Source organism: Bufo bufo, chromosome 1 (assembly GCF_905171765.1).
Source record: "Bufo bufo chromosome 1, aBufBuf1.1, whole genome shotgun sequence".
Taxonomy (NCBI): Eukaryota; Metazoa; Chordata; class Amphibia; order Anura; family Bufonidae; genus Bufo; species Bufo bufo.
The window spans coordinates 253,452,414-253,477,361 of record NC_053389.1 but is presented as its reverse complement, the minus strand read 5'-3'; the positions used below and the strand labels follow the sequence as shown (position 1 = coordinate 253,477,361).

The 24,948-nt window shown below is 47.6% G+C and overlaps 2 protein-coding genes across 2 annotated transcripts in view; one reads left to right on the top strand and one right to left on the bottom strand.

Annotated features, from left to right (window-relative positions):
* Positions 1–7,176, bottom strand: part of LOC121005888 — a 52,673-nt gene extending 45,497 nt beyond the window's left edge. Inside the window, exon 1 of the mRNA XM_040438699.1 lies at positions 7,108–7,176. The gene's annotated coding sequence lies outside the window, so the exon portion shown is untranslated. The remainder of the gene's footprint in view (positions 1–7,107) is intronic.
* Positions 7,177–7,479: 303 nt separating this feature from the next.
* On the top strand, positions 7,480–18,045 carry NDUFB2 (NADH:ubiquinone oxidoreductase subunit B2). The gene is made up of 4 exons (XM_040438710.1): positions 7,480–7,622; positions 11,210–11,354; positions 11,981–12,066; positions 17,981–18,045. The coding sequence occupies exons 1-3, from the start codon at positions 7,534–7,536 to the stop codon at positions 12,053–12,055; spliced, it is 309 nt and encodes a 102-aa protein (XP_040294644.1). The 5' UTR covers positions 7,480–7,533; the 3' UTR covers positions 12,056–12,066; positions 17,981–18,045.
* Positions 18,046–24,948: the final 6,903 nt, after the last annotated feature.

Below are 24,948 nucleotides of genomic sequence, written 5' to 3'. Positions count from 1 at the left end.
TCAATAAATGCCTGCGCCAGCGTCTTAGCATTGGGCAAACCAGGAAAAGGGATAAAATGCACCATTTTGCTAAAACGGTCCACCACCACCAGAATCACAGACTTCCCCGAGGAACGAGGCAAGTCCGTTATGAAGTCCATGGACAGATGTGTCCAAGGACGGGAAGGAATGGGCAAAGGAAGGAGAGGATCTGATGGCCGTGAATGAGGGACCTTGGCACGAGCGCAAGTCTCGCAAGCTGCCACAAAACCCTCAACCAACTTACGAAGCGCAGGCCACCAGAATCTCTGAGCAATGAGATCCAGTGTGGCTCTTGCCCCCGGGTGCCCAGCAAGGACCGTATCGTGGTGTTCTTTAAAAATCTTGTGTCTCAAAGCGAGAGGCACAAACAACCTCCCAGGAGGACAAAGATCAGGAGCTTCTGACTGGGCTGCCTGCACCTCTGCCTCCAATTCAGGAAAAAGAGCAGAGACCACCACACCTTCAGCCAAAATGGGACCCGGGTCTTCAAAATTCCCACCTCCCGGAAAACAACGTGACAGGGCATCTGCCTTCACATTCTTAACCCCAGGGCGGAACGTAACAACAAAATTAAACCTTGAAAAGAACAAAGACCATCTGGCCTGTCTCGGGTTCAGACGCTTGGCTGACTCCAAGTAGGCCAGATTTTTATGGTCAGTAAACACGGTAATAGGGTGTCTGGCTCCCTCTAGCCAATAGCGCCATTCCTCAAAAGCCAACTTGATGGCCAACAATTCCCTATCTCCCACATCATAATTTCTCTCTGCGGAGGAGAGTTTCTTTGAGAAAAAGGCACACGGTTGCCATTTGCCAGGAGAGGAACCCTGAGACAAGACCGCACCCACCCCTACCTCAGAAGCATCAACCTCAACTATGAAGGGTAACGAAATATCAGGTTGTAATAGGATGGGAGCGGAAGCAAAACTCTCCTTGATATTAGAAAAGGCCTTACGCGCCTCTACCGACCAGGAGAAAAATCTACCCCCTTTCTGGTCATATCAGTGAGTGGTTTAACAACAGAGGAATAATTCAAAATAAATTTCCTGTAATAATTAGCAAAGCCCAAAAAACGCATCAGCGCCTTCTGATTCTCAGGAAGCTCCCACTCAAGCACAGCGCGGACCTTATCGGGGTCCATGCGAAAACCAGAAGCGGAGACAAGAAACCCCAGAAATTGGATCTCTGGAACCGCAAACACACATTTTTCCAGTTTCGCGTATAATTTATTCTCCCGCAGGATGAGCAAGACCTGACGTAAGTGTTCCTTATGAGTCTTGAAATCAGGAGAAAAAATCAAAATGTCATCCAAATACACTAATACAAATTTTCCCATTAAATGATAAAAAATGCTGTTGACGAAATGCTGAAAAACGGCTGGGGCATTCATCAAACCAAAAGGCATAACCAAATTCTCAAAATGGCCCTCAGGGGTATTGAAAGCCGTCTTCGATTCGTCTCCTTCTCTGACCCTAACCAGGTTGTATGCCCCTCTTAGGTCTAATTTGGAAAATACTTTAGCCCCAACAACCTGGTTAAACAGGTCCGGGATCAGAGGAAGCGGATACGGATCACGAATAGTGATACTGTTCAGCTCCCTGAAATCCAGACAAGGTCTTAAAGAACCATCTTTTTTCTTAACAAAGAAAAAACCAGCGGCAACAGGTGACTTCGGGGGTCGTATGTGTCCTTTTCTCAGACTCTCAGAGATATAAGCACGCATAGCGACCCTCTCAGGTTGGGAGAGATTGTATAAACGAGATTTAGGCAGCTTGGCGCCTGGGATGAGATTAATAGGGCAATCATACTCCCTGTGCGGAGGTAAACCCTGAACTCCACTCTCAGAGAAGACATCCAAAAATTCAGAGAGGAAAGGTGGTACAGTCTTAGTAGAAACCTCAGAAACAGATGTTATGAGGCAATTCTCTCTGCAAAAGTTACTCCAACCATTTATTTGCCTCGCTTGCCAATCAATGGTGGGGTTATGTTTAGTGAGCCAGGGTAGCCCCAACACTAGAGGAGTAGGCAAACCGCTAAGGACGAAACATGACACATCCTCAACATGAGCATCACTCACAATTAAACGGATATTGTGAACTATGCCCTTTAATGATTTCTGAGAAAGTGGAGCTGAATCAATAGCAAAAACAGGAATATCTTTTCCCAAAGTGCATACCTGGAAACCATGAGTTATTGCAAATTGATTATCAATGAGGTTGACAGCTGCTCCACTATCCACAAAAATCTCACAAAAAATGCTCTTGCTCTCTAGCGCCACCCTAGCAGGCAGGACAAAACGGGAACTACAAGCAAACGGAAAACCTTCAATTTCCGCCTCAACCCTGCCAATAGTAACAGACGGAACATTTTTAAAAGATTTTTTCCTTTTTGTCTCTTTATTACTTCCAGAAAACTGCCTGAATCTCCTAGAGGGACAAACATTTGCCAGATGATTTATACCTCCACAACAAAAACAAACTCTCCCCTGCGGGCTGAATCTTCTATTGTCAGAGGCAATCAACCCCAGCTGCATGGGCTCCTGCTCAGAAGGGGCTGACAGCGACTGAGACCCCTGTGCACAGAATGAGACCGCTGAACTGTCCCGGGACTGAGTATGACAGGAAGGAGAGATCTCTCCTCTCTCTCTAAGACGCCTGTCAATACGAACAGCCTGAGACATAGCAGAATCCAAGGAGGTAGGTCTTTCATGAAAGGCAAATGCATCTTTCAATCCCTCTGAAAGACCATGGCAAAATTGACTTCGGAGTGCAGCATCATTCCAACCCGTATCTGCTGCCCATCTCCGAAATTCTGAACAGTATATCTCTGCGGATTGTTTACCCTGGCATAACAGACGTAGTCTAGACTCAGCCAGAGCAATACGATCCGGATCATCATATATCTGACCCAGGGCTAAAAAGAATTCATCCACTGAACGGAGGGGCCGTGCCCCCACCGGCAGCGAAAAGGCCCAGGTCTGAGCGTTATCCCTGAGCAGCGATATAATGATCCCCACCCTCCGTTCTTCATCACCAGAAGAATGGGGAAGAAGGCGAAAATGGAGTTTGCAAGCCTCTCTAAAACGCACAAAATTCTCACTACCCCCGGAGAACGTATCCGGGAGCGAGATCTTAGGCTCAGCACAAACTCCATGAACGCAAGCTGAACCGGTCACTTGAAACTGAGAAAAAGTCTTACGGAGATCAGCTACCTCCAAAGAAAGACCCTGAAAGCGTTCAGCCAAAAGTGAAACCGGATCCATGCTTGAGACGGTTTAGGCGGCTGATAATGTCACGGATGGTGTACAGGAGACAAGACAATACCAAATAAACAATGTCTCTCTGGATCCACAACTAGGGAACAAAGGGAGACCCCTGCAATAGACCTGCCGCTCTCCCTCACTGCTCAGCCTATGCGAACACCCCAAAGGTGGATGGGCGCATATCCACGTTCCTCAGCTATCTATTACCTGAAGACCCTACAATAGTGAAGGGACACGACCACCGGCTCCCTACACTGACACGGAGGGAGTCAGGGTCTCCTGGATCCAGAAAAGACAAAATCATAAATAGAGGACTGAGGACTGAGGACTGAGGACTGAGGACTGAGGACTGAGGACTGAGGACTGAGGACTGAGGACTGAGGACTGAGGACTGAGGACTGAGGACTGAGGACTGAGGACTGAGGACTGAGGACTGAGGACTGAGGACTGAGGACTGAGGACTGAGGACTGAGGACTGAGGACTGAGGACTGAGGACTGAGGACTGAGGACTGAGGACTGAGGACTGAGGACTGAGGACTGAGGACTGAGGACTGAGGACTGAGGACTGGAAACAGCATGCACGCACACTCCAGAAAGTTGTATCAGCCGCACACTACTGCATTATGGGGAGGCATTTAAAGGGCAGCAATCAGTCCGACTGCATGACAGCTGAGATAGACTAACGAGATGAGAAACTAAACCAAAACAAAGAAATTCAAGGAGGAGGATCTGAGAAGCTCCTGTGAGCGTTTCTCAGCTGTCTGGCTGTGACAGATACATAGTATAGTGCGCCAGAACTGGTCCATCTTACAAAATGCATACCCTTCAGTTAAAGAATTTGAAAAAACCCTACAAAAGAGGCCCCAACATAAGAGACAAACTCATCCGGGCGGATTTTGGAGGGATCCAAAAGATCCCCAAACAACGTTTCTTGCAAAACCCTAAACATGGAACCTTCCCATGCTTGCACTGTGCTCAGTGCTCCAATATTTTGAAAGGCGATTCAATCACACATCCACGAACAGGCAAACAGTTCCATATCAAGGATTTTTTCACATGTCGTTTACATGATCAAATGTCCATGCGGCCTAGTCTACGTCGGGGAAACTACCCAACACATCCGTGACCGCATTTGTAAACACAAATCCACAATACGGACTAAACAACTCCTTTTAGGCTACTTTCACATTAGCGTTCGGGGCTCCGCTTGTGAGCTCCGTTTGAAGGGGCTCACAAGCGGCCCTGAACGGATCCGTACTGCCCTAATACATTCTGAGTGGACGCGGATCCGCTCAGAATGCATCAGTCTGGCAGCGTTCAGCCTCCGCTCCGCTCAGCAGGCGGACCCCTGAACGCTGCTTGCATCGTTCGTTAGTCCGCCTGGCCGTGCGGAGGCAAGCAGATCCGTCCAGACTTACAATGGAAGTCAATGGGGACGGATCCGTTTGACGTTGACACTATATGGCTCAATTTTCAAACGGATCCGTCCCCCATTGACTTTCAATGTAAAGTCTGGACGGATCCGTTCAGGCTACTTTCACACTTAGAATTTTTTCTAAGTTATAATGCAGACGGATCCGTTCTGAACGGATCCAAATGTCTGCATTATAGGAGCGGATCTGTCTGAGGAGACATCAGACGGACCCGCTCTGAACGCAAGTGTGAAAGTAGCCTTACCTCTACCGGCACATTTTGAAAGACATAAACACCAAATCGCACAACTCCGGTTCCAGGTCATTGAACAGGTACACCAACCAAGACGCGGGGGTAACAGGATCGCGCTTCTACAGCAAAGGGAATCGTATTGGATTCATAAACTGGACACACTTGAACCGAAAGGTCTAAAACAGGGAATGTGACTTTCGCATATTATCATGATTATAATTTATTCTTTGTCTCTCTGTTCTAGGCTCGTTGATGGGGACTAGGCGAACATGGGTGAGAATAAACCCCCCCCCCACCTTCCCTCCCTTCCCTCCCCGCAACCTTCCCCTCCTCTCCCATCTCATCCCATGCTAGCAGTTTTTCCTGGATTTCTCTAATATTAACATCCTATGTCTTATCAATTATCTATTATCAATTATCTATTGTCAATCTGTTGTTGCTCATTATATTATTCTCCTTTCTGTACATATCTGTATATCTACATCGCCAACGTTTATTACACTGACCTATTACATAGTGTATATGCTGAGTTATGATCATATGTATTTGGTACTAAATTACCACAGAATTGTAATTATCCCTTCTTCTTTACCCTTTCTTCTTAATTAATCCCCCAATACCATCAATTTAATATCCTCGTGTGATTGGCCCCCTCGTCCCCACTTTTCTCCTCCCTTTGGCATCTCTTTCACTTTTTTGCCCACACCAAACCTACAGGGAGAGTGCGCATGCGCGCGCACACGACGTGACGCATTGACCCCCGCACCATCTCCCGATCGCCCGGACATAGCGTGCGTTCACTCCTGGGCAGCATGAGACGTGATTACGTCATCATTGAGCGCCCCTCGTGCCATCCCGATCACATAATCACAGCGCGTGCGTTCACTCATTGCAGGCACAAGACGTAATTACATCATCTCCCCGAGCGCCAGCTTACACGGCCGGCCACCTTAAAAGGGCGCCAGATTTACATGCAGATCACATCCAGCGCCAGCCTTCCTACTCTGCCTTAAGGTATGTAAGAACTCTCATCAGCTTCATCCCTGGAACTGGTAATAGAACCATTATATGTATGATACAATCGATATTGAGTAAGCTATATGAGATCTCTGGAATTCTTTTCATTTTGATATCAACCAGATTGTACCTCCCAGTCCACTGGAAGCTAGGGTCTTCGCTTTTTAACCCCTACCCTGTGATTTATACACGCTCTCTCTCTCTCCTTAGAGCCCCTATTAGGACTAAAACCCTCCCCTTAAGTTCCTTTTTTCCCCTTTATTTTTCTAAATTCTAGCAGAATCTCTGTAATACTCAAAAAATCTTCTGTGATTACATTGTATGCACATTATATCTCTCTATATATCTTTAGTCGACATATAGAAGAGATCTCTCTATATATCTATAAGGTCGCACAGACCGAAACGTCCGGGAATTTTTTGTCTGATATGGCATAATACTTATGATGCATAAATGAATTGCACTGGATGTACACAAATGATATTCTGCAAACTAAGAATTAAATGTGAAAATGTATTTTGCACAAATCTCTTGGAGTGCCGTGGATTAACATCACAGCTCAGCCCCATTCACTTGTATGGGGCCGAGCTGAGACTAGGCCATGTGACCGATGAATGTGACATGACATGGCCTAGGTAAAGCTGCAAGAAGGCCGCAGCGCTACCGTGCGAGCCGGTGCCTTCTCACACAGCTGATCAACAGGGGTCCCCGGTGTCGGACCCCCACCTATCAGGTACTGATGACCTTTCCTGATGATAGGTCATCAGTATAAAAGTATCAGAAAACCCCTTTAAAGAGGTACTCCCAATCGTTAGGACATGCCGCCACTTTATGATCTTAAGCACCTTCACCGATTTCGAGAATAAAGGGGCCACATCGCTGATACTGCGGGAACTGCAGCCAAGATAGATACGTCCATCCGTCATTAATTGACGGCATATCCTAGCTATATGCCACCACTTTATGAGATGGAAATACCCCTTTATCTCCTTAACAGGATATAAAAAAATGGGTTTTCAAAACCATACAATCCCTTTAAACTGCAAAGGTAGAGCAAGGGAGAGATCCTGCGCTCACACCATGAGCCTGGACCCCTGGATAATAGCGCCTCATATACTGTAGCACAATTCAGCATTCCACTCACCTGCCCAAGCGTCTTGACCACCGGCACTAGGACCCTGGACATGTGCTCTGTGTACTAAGCAATGTTTACTGAGACACTATGCCAACCGCATGTTCCAATCACATTTACAGGGGTGCACTACATTCTGACAGCACGGCCTAATAGTCATTTAAGTTACCCAGTCAGTCAGTTTATTTATATTTAATGGAAATCGCTCATTTACGCTGTGCCGTTATAACGGTAAGGTCAAGAGTGCTTTCATGGGCTATTATACAGGTTTTAAGTACTGTAGAGATAAACTGTGTTTATTCAACAGCGATAAACACCCCCACATTTCGCAAATGGACGCGTCCGCTCACGGTGCAGTTCTCGCGAGAGCTCTCTATTCCTCTAGCCAATCAGCGGCGGATTAGCTGTTCTGCCGGAAGGTGACATTGCTCCGGTGTCATGGCGTCGCTGGGGCGGCTCGGGGGAGCGCTGAGGGCTGGAAGTCGTCTCTTTGGCGGAGTAGTGCGGAGGAGAACCGGGGTGCGCAAGTAAGTGAGCCCGGGGGAGGGGGGAGATATTTCCGAGGGTCTGTCCTGGATTTCTGGGGTCGTGCCCGGTAAGATGAGGTGCTAGGAATGCTGGGTAATGGAGAAATTAAAGGGGGTTTCCCGTTTTTATAGAAATGAAAGTTTTCCTATAATGACAACGTCTGCAATCTTTTTATATAGTCTGTGTTTCATCTCTCAACCATCTTCAAGATCTCTGGTTGCTGTCAGTGAAAGCTTAATTATACCCAGAGGCTGAAAACCAGTTAAGAAGAGGTTTTCCGGGCTTTTAATATTGATGACCCCCCAATATCAGTGTGTCGGACCCCTAATATCAGATCGGTGGGGGTCAGACACCCGGCACCCACGCCAATCAGCTGTATGAGGAGACAGCGCGCGCAGTGTGCATGTGCCGTCTCTCTTCCTGCTGCTGCTTTGCCATAGACGTAGCAGGAAGAGAGACGGCACGTGCACACTGCGCGCGCTGTCGCCTCATACAGCTGATGGCGGGAGTGCCGGGTGTCTGACCCCCACCGATCTGATAGGTCATCAATAGTAAAAGCCCGGAGAACCCCTTTAAAGGGTATAACCAAGAAGATATTTATGACTATCCTCAGGAAAGGATTAGTAGAACTACAGGTAACAGCACTCTGCTAGTCAATTGCACAAAGATATAAGCAAACACTGAAAAAATAATAGCTGCTTGGTGGCCATACTTACTGCAAGTGCAGTTAGAAGCTCTTTGCGCATATAATTGATCAAATCAAATATCCTCAGGAAAGGTCCTCAGTATCAGATCTGGGGGGATGACACCCAGTACCTTGCTGATCAGTTATTAGAAGAGGCGTTGAGCGCTGCAGCCTCTTTCTAAGCCATTCACATCACTGTACATCGGTCACATGGTTCAGTTGAAGCCCAGCTCCATTGAAGTCAATGAGGCTGAGCTGCAATACCAAGCACAGCCACTATACAGTGTATGGCGCTGTCCTGAAACCCCTGCTGATATAATAATGACCTCTCCTGAGGTTAAGTCATCATTAGCTTTTCCAGGATAACCCCTTTAAGGGCTTGTTCACACGACCGTGCCTTGTTTTGCAGTCCGCAAATAGCGGATCTGCAAAACACGGATGCCACCCGTGTGCCTTCCGCATTTTGCGGAACGGAACAGGAGGCCCATTATAGAAATGCCTCTTCTTGTCTGCAAAATGGACAAGAATATGACATGACTCATAGTTCTTATGGGGCTATGGAACGGCGCAACGGATGCGGATGTCAGATTGAAGTGACTGGGTCCGCACCCGAGCCGCAAAAAATGCATCTCGGATGCGGAACAAAACCACGGTCGTGTGAATGAGCCCTAGGGGTAACCTCTCTCCCCTCATGTTTGGTGACAGATGTATGCCAAAAAGTGTAAAATGGTAGAGTTGGTCTGGGAAACAATTGGTAGTCTACCGCAGATGTTTGTATCATTATGGCATCCAGGTTATATGTCCATCCTATACATGATGAGGAATTTACCATTCACTGGCAGCAAGCAGAGATCTTGAAAATGGTAAATCGTACTTGAAGTATATTGGGAAGTTGCTGGACTTTACAAGGATTATGAGTTATATATTCCTAGTAGGGCTGCACGATATGGGAATTTTGTGCGATTGCGATTAGGGCCCTAAAAATTGCGATAACGATATGCGATGCGATATTTTAAAGGGAATTGTGCTAGAGGTCTATTTGCTTGGATTTTCCCATATGAGCCGCTGACGCGGCTGGGTATGACATAGTTATGGGGGATCTGTGGATGGCGCTGTTATGTGGGGGAACTGTGGATGGCGCTGTTATGTGGGGGAACTGTGGATGGCGCTGTTATGTGGGGGATCTGTGGATGGCGCTGTTAAGTGGGGGATCTGTGGAGGTGTAGATCTGTGGAGGACGCTGTTATGTGGGGGATCTGTGGAGGACGCTGTTATGTGGGGGATCTGTGGAGGACGCTGTTATGTGGGGGATCTGTGGATGACGCTGTTAAGTGGGGGATCTGTGGAGGACGCTGTTAAGTGGGGGATCTGTGGAGGACGCTGTTAAGTGGGGGATCTGTGGAGGACGCTGTTAAGTGGGGGATCTGTGGAGGACGCTGTTAAGTGGGATCTGAGGAGGACGCTGTTATGGGGGACCTGCGGAGGACGCTGTTATGGGGGACCTGCGGAGGACGCTGTTATGGGGGACCTGTGCTATGACACATGGGGCCACGAGGGGGGGCCAGCATAAGACACACATATAGCATCTTATGCTGGTCCCCCTCATGGCCCTATGTGTCCCTTCATGTGTCCTAAACTGCTCACATAACTCTCCTATTCATAAAATGGCCAGCCTACTTTCAGCCTACTTTCACTATGAATGCACTGCAGAGAGCGTCAGCGAGCGAGCCGACCGGCGCGTGACTGACGTCATTGTTACGCTCCTCCCACTTAATTCAGGAAGCAGGAGCGTGACTAAGTGACGTCAGTCACGCGCCGGCCGGCCGCTCGCTGCAGTGCATTCATCGTGAAAGTAAGTACAGAGGCTGGACCTGTTATCAATAGGACAGAGGACTTTTTATCAATAGGGGCCCCTTCATATATAATCGCTGCATTTTCGGGTCGGCCGAATCGCCAAATCGCATTTGCCGATTATCGCGATTCGATTATTTTTGCGATATATCGTGCAGCCCTAATTCCTAGCTACTATAGTTTTCTGTACTGGTTAAGGGGTAGGAGGTTGTGGGTACCCCCCATGGGTGGGTGTGGGAGTGTTGAAGGGTTATTCCACCTTTTTAACACTTTCTTGCTACCCCCTCCCCCTGGACCTGTGGAGAGAAGCATCCTTACCTGCTCCCGCTGTTTCATTTTGGCTCCTTCGTTCCACCACTGAGTTGACCAAACTCCGGACCCCGCTTCTTAACGCACAACACTGTCAGGGGTCTTGAGTGCTGCTGCAGGGGCCACAACGGTGATGTGTCCCCTAAGTGGCATGTGGCCTATCACCGCTGCAGCCAGTCATTGGCTGATTTGACGCCCATCCATTCCGGAAATTTACACGTGGGATCTGGAGCGTTAAAAATGCAGCGGTAGACCGAAAAAGAGCTGGAACCAAGCGGTGGAGAGAAAGTAAGTATGCTTCCCTCCACAGGTCCAATAGACAGGCAAAGCCAAAAAGTGTTAAAAGGGTACAGTTAACCCTTTAGGATACCGTTGATGGATAGGAGGGGGGTTGCAATTGTTTTTGTTGCTCCAAAGATGAAGCAAGTTTGCTCATAGTCTCCAACCGTTTTGCATATACAACTCCTGTGTAGACTTGCGTCACCATGGTTACAGACTACAAACAAACCTCTCGTTGTCTGATCCTGCAGTTGTGCTACTCCAACAGAAAGTAGAAGAGGAGCAGATGCACGATCAGACTACACCGGGTTTCAGTATAGTCTGTAACAATGGTAACTGAACCAAAAACTGAATATTTTTAATCATAATGATTTGCAAAGTTGTTGTTTTTTAATGGGCATCAGTGCAATATTTCTATATATGTATGATTTTTTTAATAATCCATTTCCTCCTGTCCCATAGTGCCGGTGGAGAGGTTCACATCGAGCCACGCTACAGACAGATGGTGGAAGTGACCAAGTCCCAGAACATTCAGGCCGAGCTGCTCGGGGGCTTCATGTGGTTTTGGATCCTTTGGCATTTTTGGCATGAACCAGATGCCGTTTTCGTAAGTATTTGCTGTTTTATTTTCAGATTTACACGTTTCTTGGGGCCACTGTTTGTGTAACGAAGGAGCAATGTTTGGTTCTGGGGTCCGCTGTTTTTTTTCTGATTAATCTCATATGTGTTTGTAGCGGTCAGAGCTTTGTTTTTCTGATACGGAGCTCCAAATCCCCTGCACAGACAGTGCAGCCAGGAACTCTGGTAACTACATGTCCCATGATGCCTTAGGCAGGTGTCACATAGGAAGTGTGGTCTAGTCCTATGTAGCAGAAGCTAATGTCCTGTAGATCCTTTCTGATTGTGAGCAGGATGCTGGAGAGCTAGAGCTGCAGACTGAGCCCCGTGCAGCATGTCACAGGCAATGTGCCCAATGCTACTGCCGAGATGGCAGTAGCCGTACATCAGGAAGCAGGCGGATCAGTGCCAACAGGAAAACTTAGAGGTTTAAGAAGATTTTGGGCTTTAATCTAGTGTATTCTCTGATTGTTGCTATGCAAAGGCCGTGGACCATTCTGCTCGATGTGTTGCCATTCAGAAACCCACCAGAGACTGTGGTGACACATAATTATCACAGATGAGAATTCACATGAAAAAACATGTGTTTCCCTATAATATTGTTTTCTTTTGTAGGGTCACTTTCCCTATCCGGACCCCTCACAGTGGACTGATGAGGAGCTGGGAATATCCCCCGAAGATGAAGAATGAAGCTCTTCACAGTAAGAACAACACAAAATTCTTAATCTGCAATGCAGTTCCTTAAAGACAGATTATCCCCTCTCCACAGGGTAGGAGATAACGATAAGATCAATGGTATCCAACTGATCACGAGAACACCCCCCTCCCCCAAAATTAGCAGAGGCAGGTCGGACATGTGCACTGCCGCACCATTCATCTGTACGGACGTTCTGGAGACAGCAGAGCAGAGGTCGCAATAATGCCTGTACCAGCGTCAGACGCCTGTTCAGGCCATTTTACTCTCTGGAAAAATTCTAAGGCGTACCGACACGCCCTAGACTTTTCCCTGCCATTCATCAGCGCAGTGAGCGCTGTGAACGGCGCAGCGATGCTGCTGCTGCCTGAAACAACCAATCACAAAGCTCTTTACAGTAAGGAGCTTAGTGATTGGTCAGTTTGAACTTATGGCACGCCGCTCTGAAGTGAGGAAGGAGGCGCACGATCGTCACTGGCGGGGTAAGTGGCCTTGCTGTGTAGTAAAATTTAGCCGGGATCCCAAATCTGAGCGCCTTGTTTTTCTCTAGAATGATGAGTCTGAAGTGCTCAGCCGAGCGCCGTCTCTCCTCCCTGCTGAGTGCGGTAGTGAAGATGGCCTCAATAGAAGGTCTAGGGGACCGTCTTCACTACCCCGCTCAGGAGTGAGGAAAAGTGGCTAAGCGCTTCAGACTCCTGTTCAACGCCAACTGGAGACCAGCAGCAAGCAACACCGACCTCAGACTTGGGTCTGACTGCCAGCTGCTGCAGACAGCAAGGACACGGGAGGGAGACCCTCAGGGCAGGTCATTCTATTGTCCTGTAGCCAGAAAAATAAAGGAGGAGCAGCTTATAGATGCAGCACCCTGTGATGTGCCTGTGTACCCCGTGCGGGGCCCAGCACAAGCCTGGCTGATACACAGATGTCACAGCATGACTGACTTACAGATACCCCTACTCTCATTGCCAGTGCTAATCCTGCAAGCACCATGGAACAGGAGGCTGCATGAGGGGCAGGGTCGGGTTCACACACAGACAGTAGTGACCAAGGAAAAGCATCACTGTCCCACTATATACCGTACACTATTAAACTATGTGCGCTATAGTCCAGGACACTATCACACTATATACTGTATCACTATGTACACTATAACAGTATATACAGTACATTATCACACTATGTACAGTATATACAGTACATTATCACACTATGTACAGTATGTACAGTACATTATCACACTATGTACAGTACATTATCACACTATGTACAGTACATTATCACACTAACAGTATAACAGTACACTAAGGGATAATGGATGAAAAGTATACTTAGGTTCCTCTGTTTCAGTCCTTGAAGCCGTTGTGCAATCTGATCGCCATAATCCACCCTTTTCTTACGGTGGAAATGGCAAAAACTCTTGTTGTTGCCTTGATTCATTCTCGTCTTGACTTCAACGCATTACTAATCGGTCTCCCTCTCATTAAACTCTCCCCCTTCAGTCTGTCCTAAATGCTGCAGCCAGGCTCATCTATCTGTCCACCCGCTATACTGATGCTACTAGGCTGTGCCAGTCACTTCACTGGTTGCCTATCCACAACAGAATACAGTTCAAACTTCTCACCCTCACCCACAAAGCTCTCCACAGTGCTGCACCTCCATACATCTCCTCCTTCATCTCCATCTACCACCCTACTTGTGCTCTCCGTTCTGTTAGCGACCTAAGATTAGGAACCTCCATAATTCGTACCTCTCACTCCCGTCTTCAAGACTTTTCTCGAGCTGCACCTACTCTCTGGAATACTCTGCCCCGGAATACTAGGTCAATCCACAACTTCTCCACCTTCAAACGTGCCTTAAAAACACATCTTTTCATGCAGGCTTATCAAGCTACCTAAACTGACTATTCCCCGACTAAACCTCCTCCCACCAACTCCTCTGGCCTAAACTCGATCCTCTAGTAGTCCCAAACCCAAAGCATATCGGCCGGCACCACTCCTTTCAGTTCAATAATGGCTCAAATCCTACTTATCACAATCGACTACCTTATGTGTCACCCCCAATTCCTCATAGATTGTAAGCTCTTGCGAGCAGGGCCCTGACTCCTAGTGTTTCAGTTGCATATTATCCAGTTACTTTTGTTTTGTATATGAACCCTATGAACTTGTAAAGCGCTGCGGAATATTGTGGCGCTATATAAATAAATTTTTATTATTATCACACTATAACAGTACATTATCACAGTATAACAGTACACTAATGGATGAAAAGTATACTTAGGTTCCTCTGTTTCAGTCCTTGAAGCCGTTGTGCAATCCGATCGCCATAATCTGCCCTTTTCTTACGGTAGAAACGGCAAAAACTCTTGTTGTTGCCTTGATTCATTCTCGTCTTGACTACTGCAACGCATTACTAATCGGTCTCCTTCTCACTAAACTCTCCCCCCTTCAGTCTGTCCTAAATGCTGCAGCCAGGCTCCTCTATCTGTCCACCCGCTACACGGATGCTACTAGTACATTATTAGCTACTATACAGTACATTATCACACTATAAAAATATATACAGTACATTATCACACTATGTAAACTATAAAACTATAACAGTACACTATCACATTATGTACAGTATAACAGTACACTATAATGGTACACTATCACACTATAACGGTACACTATCACACTACATCCCTCTATGTGCACTACATACAGTACATTACCACACTGTGCTACCCTAAGCCTACCACCCAGACCCTGCAGAGCTCTCTGTGCCACCCTAAGCCTACATAGCCTCATACTGTGCCAACCTGACCCTGCAGAGCTCTCTATGCCATCCTAAGACTACATAGCATTAGCATCCAATCTGAGACCACTGCAGAGGGGGAAGCTCTCATGAGCGCGGTGCTTTGTAACAAGTTGCCCCTAAACTCCATTTCCGCTGAGTGTAAGGGTCCATTCACACGTCCGCAAAATGGGTCTGGATCCGTTCCACAACGTTGCGGAACGGATCCGGACCCATTCTTTTTTAATGGGGCCGCAGACACGGACAAGAAAAGGCATTTCTATTTAAAGTTCCAATTTGCGGACCGCAAAACACTTGCGGACATGTGAATGGACCCTAACAGTGTCCCCAGCTTTAGTCATTCCTTCAACGCCTAATAAATAGTCTACTGTTCGCATCTATACCGGCAAGAACTGGTGGCAGTGGTCTTATGTTTAGTATATGTCAGCTAAATTTAAAATTGTCTAAATTTGCTATTTATGCATGGAAGACAGTTCTAGATACTAGTAATGGTTTTCATGCATAAATAGCAACCCCTTAATGTTATGTAGGACTTCGTATTAACTATTTGAATTACTGTAACTTTCGTACTCATAGCTAAAAATACTCCTCAAAAATGGTAAGAGGAGTATTTTTACTCTTCCCACAAAAATATAGCACGACCTCTGCAGCAGAGTACAGTGTTCTTCTGTTTCTGGAACCCCCATAGAGATCAGTGGAGCAACAGATCAGTGGGAGTCCCATCGGTAGAATACTCCTTTAGCGTAGCACTCGGGGTCAGAAATGAAGGCTGAATGTATAGGGTGACCCTTGGCATTACACAATGCCCATTTATATGAATGGATTGTCCGTGTAGTGTACAGATAGTAAGGTCGATGTATATTTGGACAGAGACAACATTTTTCTAATTTCTGTTCTGTACATTACCACAATGGATTTTGAACAGAACAATTCAGATGCAGCTCAAGTTCAGACTTTCAGCTTTACTTCAGTGGGTTAAACAAAATGATTGCATAAAAATGTGAGGAACTGAAGCATTTTTTAAACTCAATCCCTTCATTTCAGGGGCTCCAAAGTAACTGGACAAATTAAATAATTGTAAATAATTGTTAATTTCTAATACTTGGTTGAAAACCCTTTGTTGGCACTGACTGCCTGAAGTCTTGAACTCATGGACATCTCCAGACGCTGAGTTTCCTCCTTTTTAACGCTCTGCCAGGCCTTTAGTGCAGTGGTTTTCAGTTGCTGTTTGTTTGTGGGTCTTTCTGGCTGAAGTTTAGTGAAATGCTATATTGGGTTCAGATCAGGTGACTGACTTGGCCATTCAATAATATTCCACTTCTTTACTTTAATACACTTCTGGGTTGCTTTGGCTTTATGTTTTGGGTCATTGTCCATCTGTATTATGAAACGCTGACCAATCAGTTTGGCTGGATGTGAGCACACAGTATGTCTCTGAAAACCCCAGAATTCATCCGGCTGCTTCTGTCTTGTGTCACATCATCAATAAACACTAGGGACCCAGTGCCACTGGCAGCCATGCATGCCCAAGCCATCACACTGCCTCCGCCGTGTTTTATAGATGACGTGGTATGCTTTGGATCATGAGCTGTACCATGCCTTCTCCATACTTTTTTCTTTCCATCATTCTGGTAGAGATTGATCTTGGTTTCATCTGTCCAAAGAATGTTCTTCCAGAAGTGTGCTGGTTTTAGCAAAGTCCAATCTAGCCTTCTTATTCTTGGGGCTTATGAGTGGCTTGCACCGTGCAGCGAACCCTCTGTATTTACTTTCATGTAGTCTTCTCTTTATGGTAGATTTGGATATTGATACGCCTATATCCTGGAGAGTGGTGTTCACTTGGTTGGCTGTTGTAAAGGGGCTTCTCTTCACCATGGTAATTATTCTGCGATCATCCACCACTGTTGTCTTCCTTGGGCGTCCAGGTCTTTTTGCATTGTTGAGGTCACCAGTGCTTTCTTTCTTTCTCAGGATGTACCAAACTGTAGATTTTGCCACCCCTAATAGTGTAGCAATTTCTCGGATGGGTTTGTTTCTGTTTTCGCAGATGAAGAATGGCTTGTTTCACCTGCATGGAGAGCTCCTTTCAGGCGCATGTTTACTTCTCAGCAAAATCTTGAAAATGCAAGCACCACACCTCAAATCAACTCCAGGCCTTTTATGTGCTTAATTGAGAATAATGAAGGAATTGCCCACACCTGCCCATGAAACAGCCTTTGAGTCAATTGTCCAATTACTCTTGGTCCCTTTAAAAACTGCCACATGTAAAGGAGCTGAAACTCTGAAAACCTTCATCCAATTTTAATGTGGATACCCTCAAATGAAAGCTAGAAGTCTGGACTTTATGTCCATGTCCATTATATAACTATAACTTGAATCTGTTTTAGTAAACTGGTAAAAAAAAATAAAAAATAGTGTCAGTGTCCAAATATATATGGACTTAACTGTATGTGGGAATGGAATGCCCTCTGTAATATCCATATACATACAGCCTATAGCTAAGGGTTGCGTAAAGCTTTTGAAGGGGATGTCCAGGATTTTGGTATTGATGGCGTATCCTCAGGACAGGCCCTCAATATCAGAGCAGCGGTGGTCTAACACCTGTCAGCCAGGCTGATCAGCTGAGGTAACAGCTGATTGGCAAGGCTGCAGGGTGTTGGACCCCCACCCATCATAGATCAAAATCCTGGACTACCCCTTTTAAAATTTCTTGTTTTCCATAATTTTATCCCCCTTTCCAGTTTCTGATTTTGGGTACTAGTATAAGCTTTAAGGCCCCTTCATACCGTGGGGAGATTTATCAAACTGATGTAAAGTAGAACTGGCTTAGTTGCCCATAGCAACCAATCAGATTCCACCTTTCATTTTTCACAGCTCCTTTGGAAAATGAAAGATGGAATCTGGTTGCTATGGGCAACTAAGCCAGTTCTACTCTACACCAGTTTGATAAATCTCCATCTGTGTGTGTGTTTGCCTTGTGCCCATTGCTTACAGTGGTCGTTATTACGGCACCTTTGTATCCGAATTTGCACCAGGTATGACTGGGGTATGGTGGTAATGCCTAGAACATGGGAATTGTAGATATGCCCATGTGTGTGTCGTAACACGTTTCTTCTCTTTTGCAGGTATGCTGGGTCTTCCCTATAATGTGTTTTTCGAGATGCTTGTAAATAAAGGTGAAATCTATTTATGTATCCTGTGGATTATTTTTTATTCCATAAGAAAATCTTCTAATCCTCTTGAAATACTTGAAGTAGGATATTGCCGTCTCAATAGCAACATTTGGATTCAGTCTGCTGTAATATGCCCATATATTACAGGTGCAAAATCCAGACCCCACTGTGGTTCCCAGCCTACATCACCATAGAGAATCCTAGGGTGACCTAGGCTTGTTTCACCAGAAATATGGGTGTTCTGTGCCTTAAAGTGTTATTCCCATCACATACAATGGGGGCATATCGCTAGGATATGCCCCCATTGTCTGATAGGTGCGGGTCTGGAGAGGAGGTACTATCTGTGCCTACATTAAATACAGGCAGACGGTACTATCTGTGCTTATATCATGTATAGGAAACGGCGGAGGCAGTACTATTTGTGGTAGGAGCTAATCGAGGAACAGAGTAGGAATGCCTATGTACTGCCCTGAACCAACTGGCTGGAGTGTGCCCGGTGCCAGTGACGAGGTAAGGCCTAGATAAGTGGGCCACCCAGGAGGAGTGAATGAAAAAGGGGATGGGAGGGAGGGGCAAGAAACGGGCGCCCTCCTGCTTGTACTAGGGGGTTTAAATAGGGGAGGTCGCTCCACCCACAATTACAGGCTGCACGCAGCCTTAACTATTTGTGGTAGGAGCTAATCGAGGAACAGAGTAGGCATGCCTATGTACTGCCCTGAACCAACTGGCTGGAGTGTGCCCGGTGCCAGTGACGAGGTAAGGCCTAGATAAGTGGGCAAAGAGAACCGGCCCGGAGTAGGGTGCAAAGTATTTATTGGAGCATCATGGAACCCATAAAGCCCAAAGAACGAAAGGCTCTGACAATCTCAACTCGCGGATTGTGAATGTACCTTGCGTAGCAGGACGACCGCTAACGACCCCCCTTCCGGGTGACGTGCGCCGGTACCTGATTACTGGATGCCGCGGAAGCGGCCCCTACGCGAGAGGAGTGCCCGGATACCATGCTAGGGTTGAACCCCAACCCTGCCGTCAGGGTGCGGACATTGGAGACAAACTGGGCCGAAGAAGGGGGGCCTACCGTTAATTGGGAGCAACGGGTCGTCTAACGCGGGAGACTGGAGTGAGGCCAGAAGCTCTTGGAGCGCCTTGACGGGACACCAACAGTTGGCCGTAGGGAAGAACTCTACCTCGGTGGGAGGACCAGCCTGATTGGACTCGGTGGCTAGGATGGACCGTATGAAGTGGAGCAGGGTCGCCTGAGCAGGGTCGCTCGGTTGACCGTGCCGCAGGTGAACTCCCCGGGTCTAAGAGCCCATAGAACCCCTTGGTACATGGCTGCTTTGGTGATGATGCTTGCTGAGTGCCCAAAGGGAGACCGTCTAGGGCTACGGCCAATCTGCGGAAAAGCTCGCCTGACACTGGTTGTCTACGCACCTGGACCGCCGCGCTAACCCTCAGGGTGGCTTTAATGGCCTGATACGAAAATGGATTTGGCAGAGGGCTCGCCGAGCATCCGATGGTGTTGAATGCCGGCCAATACAGCTTGATGGTGTCAAATGACAGGTAGCGGTGCGTGTGGCAATGGGCTATGAAAGCCACTGGATACTGCTGGAAAAACCCTGAGCGTTCCAGGCAAATATATCGGATCCTGAGCGATTCAGGCAACTGCGTAATACCTGTGGGACAAAAGACCTGAGCGATTCAGGCAAATGCGAACCACCTGTGGGAAAAAAGACCTGAGCGATTCAGGGAATATGTAACCTGAGTGAATCAAGAAAAACACACAACCTGGAAATACCGCCAACCTGAAGAGAGGAAACAAAACCTGAGTGATTCCGGAAAATACGTAACCTGGGTGAATCAGGAAAACATACCACCTGGAGATACCGGCAACCTGAAAGACAGGAAAATACAAAACCTGAGCGATTCAGGGAAATACCTAAACCTGATCGATTCAGGGAAATGTAAAACCTGAGTGACTTGGGCACATACATAACCCGAGCGACCCAGAAAACATGAACCCGGGCGATTCTGGAAACATAAACCCGAGGAACTCAGGTAAATACATGAACTCGAGCGACCCAGGGAAATGCATGGACCCGAGCGATCCAGGAAACACGTAAACCCGCGCGACTCCGGGAATTAGACCTGGGTGAATGGGCAAAAACGTGAATTTTGAGCTAATCCGGGAAATACATGAAACCTGAGTTTCAGAAGGAAACAGAAATGAACATGGTATAGAAAGGATCGCAACCTAACCGAATCAACGGACAGCGCTGCCAACTCTCCGGTGATACTGAAGACCTAGGAATGGTGGCTCGTGATAAATGAAGGAAGGCTCTGAGCTGCGGAGAAGCGTCACGCCGCCACTCGGCTGGAACTTACCTGAAACCCGGCACCGTGGAGTGACCGGGCATGGAGGAGCCCTGCGATATAACTGAGGATGGATCGACATCCCGGTGGCCTGAGGCCCTGCTTACAAGAAAAAATAAGCTTGCGTCGGTACGAGACCCGGAGAGAGGTGCGATCTGGTGGCACTGGAAAGAGGCGATGGAGAACCGGGATGCAGCCTGGGCGTCATGGCCAACTGCTGGGTGACCCTGGACAGCCAGCATCAGAGCCCGAAGTCGCGTCGCATGCAACAAACCTGCGGAAACAGAAATCCAGACACACAGGACACGAATCGGGTAACCAGGAACCAGCCGGACGTTGCTGAACAAATCCCTGAGCGTTACAGGCTGATGCATGGAACCTGCGTAATTCGGGCGATGCACTGACTCCTGAGCGGTTCAGGCGACATGGAATCCTAAGCAACGCAGGCAATTACATGCATCTTCATGAAGATGACGGACATCTGGGAGGGTGAGGCAGTACCTTGAATCTGGTTGGACCTGGCCACTACCTACTCCCTGGGAGAGCAGGGAAAAACAGAAGCCTGAGCGAATCAGGCCAACCTGACCTGCGTGAATCAGGGGAATACATAACCAGACTGTTCAGGAAAATATGCAACCTGGGAACAACCGACCTGGAAGAGGAAGGAAAACAAAACCCGAATCAGGGAGAACATGACACCTGAGCGAATCAGGGACACACCACCCCCGAGCGATTCAGGGAACACACTACACCTGAGCGATTCAGGGAACACACCACACCTGAGCGATTCAGGGAACACACCACACCTGAGCGATTCAGGGAACACACCACACCTGAGCGATTCAGGGAACACACCACACCTGAGCGATTCAGGGAACACACCACACCTGAGCGATTCAGGGAACACACCACACCTGAGCGATTCAGGGAACACACCACACCTGAGCGATTCAGGGAACACACCACACCTGAGCGATTCAGGGAACCTTACCCCTAAGTGACTAAGGGAGGCATAACACCAGAGCGATTCAGGGACCTGACCCCTGAGTCACTTAGGGAAGAAATGACACATGCGATTTTGGGAACATGACACCTGTGAATTGGAGAAAACATAACCCTGAGCGATTCAGGGAAGACATGACACATGCGGTTCTTGGGTAAAATGACACCTGCAATTTGGAGAAAAACACGACGCCTGAGCGAATCAGGGAAGACAAAACCTGAATGATTCAGGGAAGATATGACACCTGTGATTCCGGGAACATGACCCCTGCGATCTGAGGAAAACATGACACCTGAGCGATTCAGGGATCCGGGAAGACACAATACCTGAGTGATTCAGGGAAAAACATGACACTTGAGTGATTCGGGGAGACATTGCACCTGAGCGATTCAGGGAAGACATTACCCCCGAGCGACTCAGGGACGACATTACCCCCGAGCAATTCAGGGACGACATTACCCCCGAACGATTCAGGGACGACATTACCCCCGAGCGATTCAGGGAAGACATTACCCCCGAGCGATTCAGGGAAGACATCACACCCGAGCGATTCAGGGAAGACATCACACCCGAGCGATTCAGGGAAGACATCACACCCGAGCGATTCAGGGAAGACATCACACCCGAGCGATTCAGGGAAGACATCACACCCGAGCGATTCAGGGAAGACATCACACCCGAGCGATTCAGGGAAGACATCACACCCGAGCGATTCAGGGAAGACATCACACCCGAGCGATTCAGGGAAGACATCACACCCGAGCGATTCAGGGAAGACATTACACCCGAGCGATTCAGGGAAGACATTACACCCGAGCGATTCAGGGAAGACATTACACCTGAGCGATACAGGGAAGACATTACACCTGAGCGATTCAGGGAACATATGACACCAGGTGGTTACAGGGACGACCTAACATCTGAGCGGATCGGGGAACAAATGACACCTGAGCGGTATCAGGAATGACGTAACCTGAGCGATTCAGTGAAGACGGGACCCTGGGCGATTTAAGGGCAGCCGTAACGCCTGAGAGGTTCAGGAACCTGACCCCTGAATTCACGGAATACCACAGCCACCCAGGGGGTGAGTATTGACAACGTAATAGCGTGATTTGGCCTAGGAGCCCGGGGTGACCGGGGCCTGCACCTGGTATTAATGCACAATTTCCCCTTTTTAAAATTTTTTTTTATTATTACAGCAGTGCGGGGGTTAAAAGAGGCAGCAGGCCAACAGCCAGGCGGCGACTCGCCCGCACGGAGGAGCGGAGCCCCCTGCAGATAGGGCGGCTGTGCTGCTGGTCCTGCCGCTCGGACCCCCGCACTGAGCAACATAGGCAGGAAGACGGCATGAACGTCACGGTGCTAACCTTCCCTTGCAGCCACCACCCAGAACTGGCCAACAGATGACTTAAATTACTGTGTTGCACTCAAGGTACTTAGTTTGTTTGCAGGCGTCTGCAAGGTGTCGCCGGATAGCGCCTAGAACCACAGCCTCATCATTCATACCTGCGGCGCCGTCCGCGCCTGCCCCCCTCTCTCCCGAGCCGCGCCGCACCAACTTGCGGCGCGTGCGCCGGAGGGCCCCGGAAGCTGGAGGGGGGAGGCGTCTGGGTGATGCATGCTCCGGTAGCAGTCATGAGGCCGGGAGCCAGCGTGGAGCTTCTGGCCGGGCTGTGAATCGGGGGAACACGAGGTGCCCGTGGCAGGCGCGTCTGCCCGGCCGCAGAGCGGTGAAACTCGCGGGAGGCGATGCGGCTGGCTGCACGAACCGAGATGAGGACTGAAGACACGTCTGAAGATGCGACCGGAAGTGACGTCAGGCGCAGGTGATGCTAAGGCAAGAAACGGGCGCCCTCCTGCTTGTACTAGGGGGTTTAAATAGGGGAGGTCGCTCCACCCACAATTACAGGCTGCACGCAGCCTTAACTATTTGTTACTTTACGTACAGGGATGCAGTACTCAGTACCACCTCATTGTATACAATGAGGTGGTACTATCTATACCATCATTATATATAGAGAGGTAGTACTGTCTCACCTACATTATATACATAGACTACATGTTCCTACATCGTTTATAGGGACAGGCAGTACTATCTATATGTATTGGTTTTTGAAATTTCACAGTTCCCACCTCTTGGATCTCAATTAGATGGCCATAATGTATCTTCATTTTAGTATCTATACTGTTGCCACATATTCTTGCCCATAGGCAGAACTAACAGCATCATAAATCTTTATAGTGATATTGGTTCTGGTCATTAGACCTGCAGTGGGGCCAAGATTTGTGACCGTAATCCAACTGCTAATGTGTGGCAAATTAGACATCAGGTCTGACATGGCAAGTTCTAGAACAGTAATGGCTGCAAGAGCTACCGTTTTGCATTTCCTCTTTGTTCAGTGTCTGCACATAGCTGGTGTTTTACATTCTGTACGCCAGGCACTGTACAGCCATCTGGTGTAGGAAAAACATAAAGGGTCACTAACTTTAAAAAAAAAAACTTTTGATATGTCAAAAAGAAATTTTTCAAAAGTATTGATCACTGGGGTCTGAGTTCTAAGACCCCCACATTCTCTATAATGAGGGGTAGAGAAGTGCATGCATATTGTGCTCTCTCTCATTGCTGCACAAGACAGGCCTGTCTCAATTGTGTCCTGAGCAGCAAAGAGAGAGAGAGCGCTATATGCTTGCACTTCTCTCCCCTCATTATAGAGATTGTGGGGGTCTCTGCACTCACACCACCAAGAAACCAAAACTTTTGATAGTTCTCTGACAAAGTTAGTGATGCATTAACTGTAAGGATCAGTAGATGGTTCTAGGACTAGTAGCTGAACAAGCAAAAATATTTTTACATATAAATCGTTTGAGTGCCTTGGCCTTCTCTCTGCTCACTAAGTACAGGGGCCATATATTGTATAGCGGCTGTGCATGGTATCGTGCTCGGCCCCATTCACTTCTATGGGGCTAAGCTAGGCCATGTGACCGATAAAGATGTCATCACTTGGCCTAGGGAAAGATGTGAGAAGGCTGTGATGCTACTGCAAGCATCGGTGTCTTCTCAAACTGCTGATCGACAGGGTTCCCATGTGTCAGACTCCCCACCACCACCATCACTTATCATGTACTGATGATCTATCCAGAGACTAGGTCATCAGTAGAGAAGTCTCTGAAATCCCCTTTATATGAATACTTAATGAATAAAAAAAATATATATATATAGGTGAATGATATAAACTTTTGAAGTCATTCAGTGTAGGTTACTTTATAGTTCCTATCATGGCCCTTTAAAGGGTTATTCCAGTTATTAAAGGTTAGCCCCTATCAACAAAATAGGGGATAGTTATAAAATCGGGGAGGGACGGCCAAGTACAGCGCTCGGCTATTTGTGGATAGTGCATAATGTTTAACAACCAAAATAGACCTTTATCTTCCTCTTTCTTTGGACTTTTAGCACAGAGGGGGTGTCTCAGATTTTCAGTTAGACCATTCACTAGCCAGAGAAGGAAGCAGGTGAGTGACTCAATTAGGGCATCACACATTACAC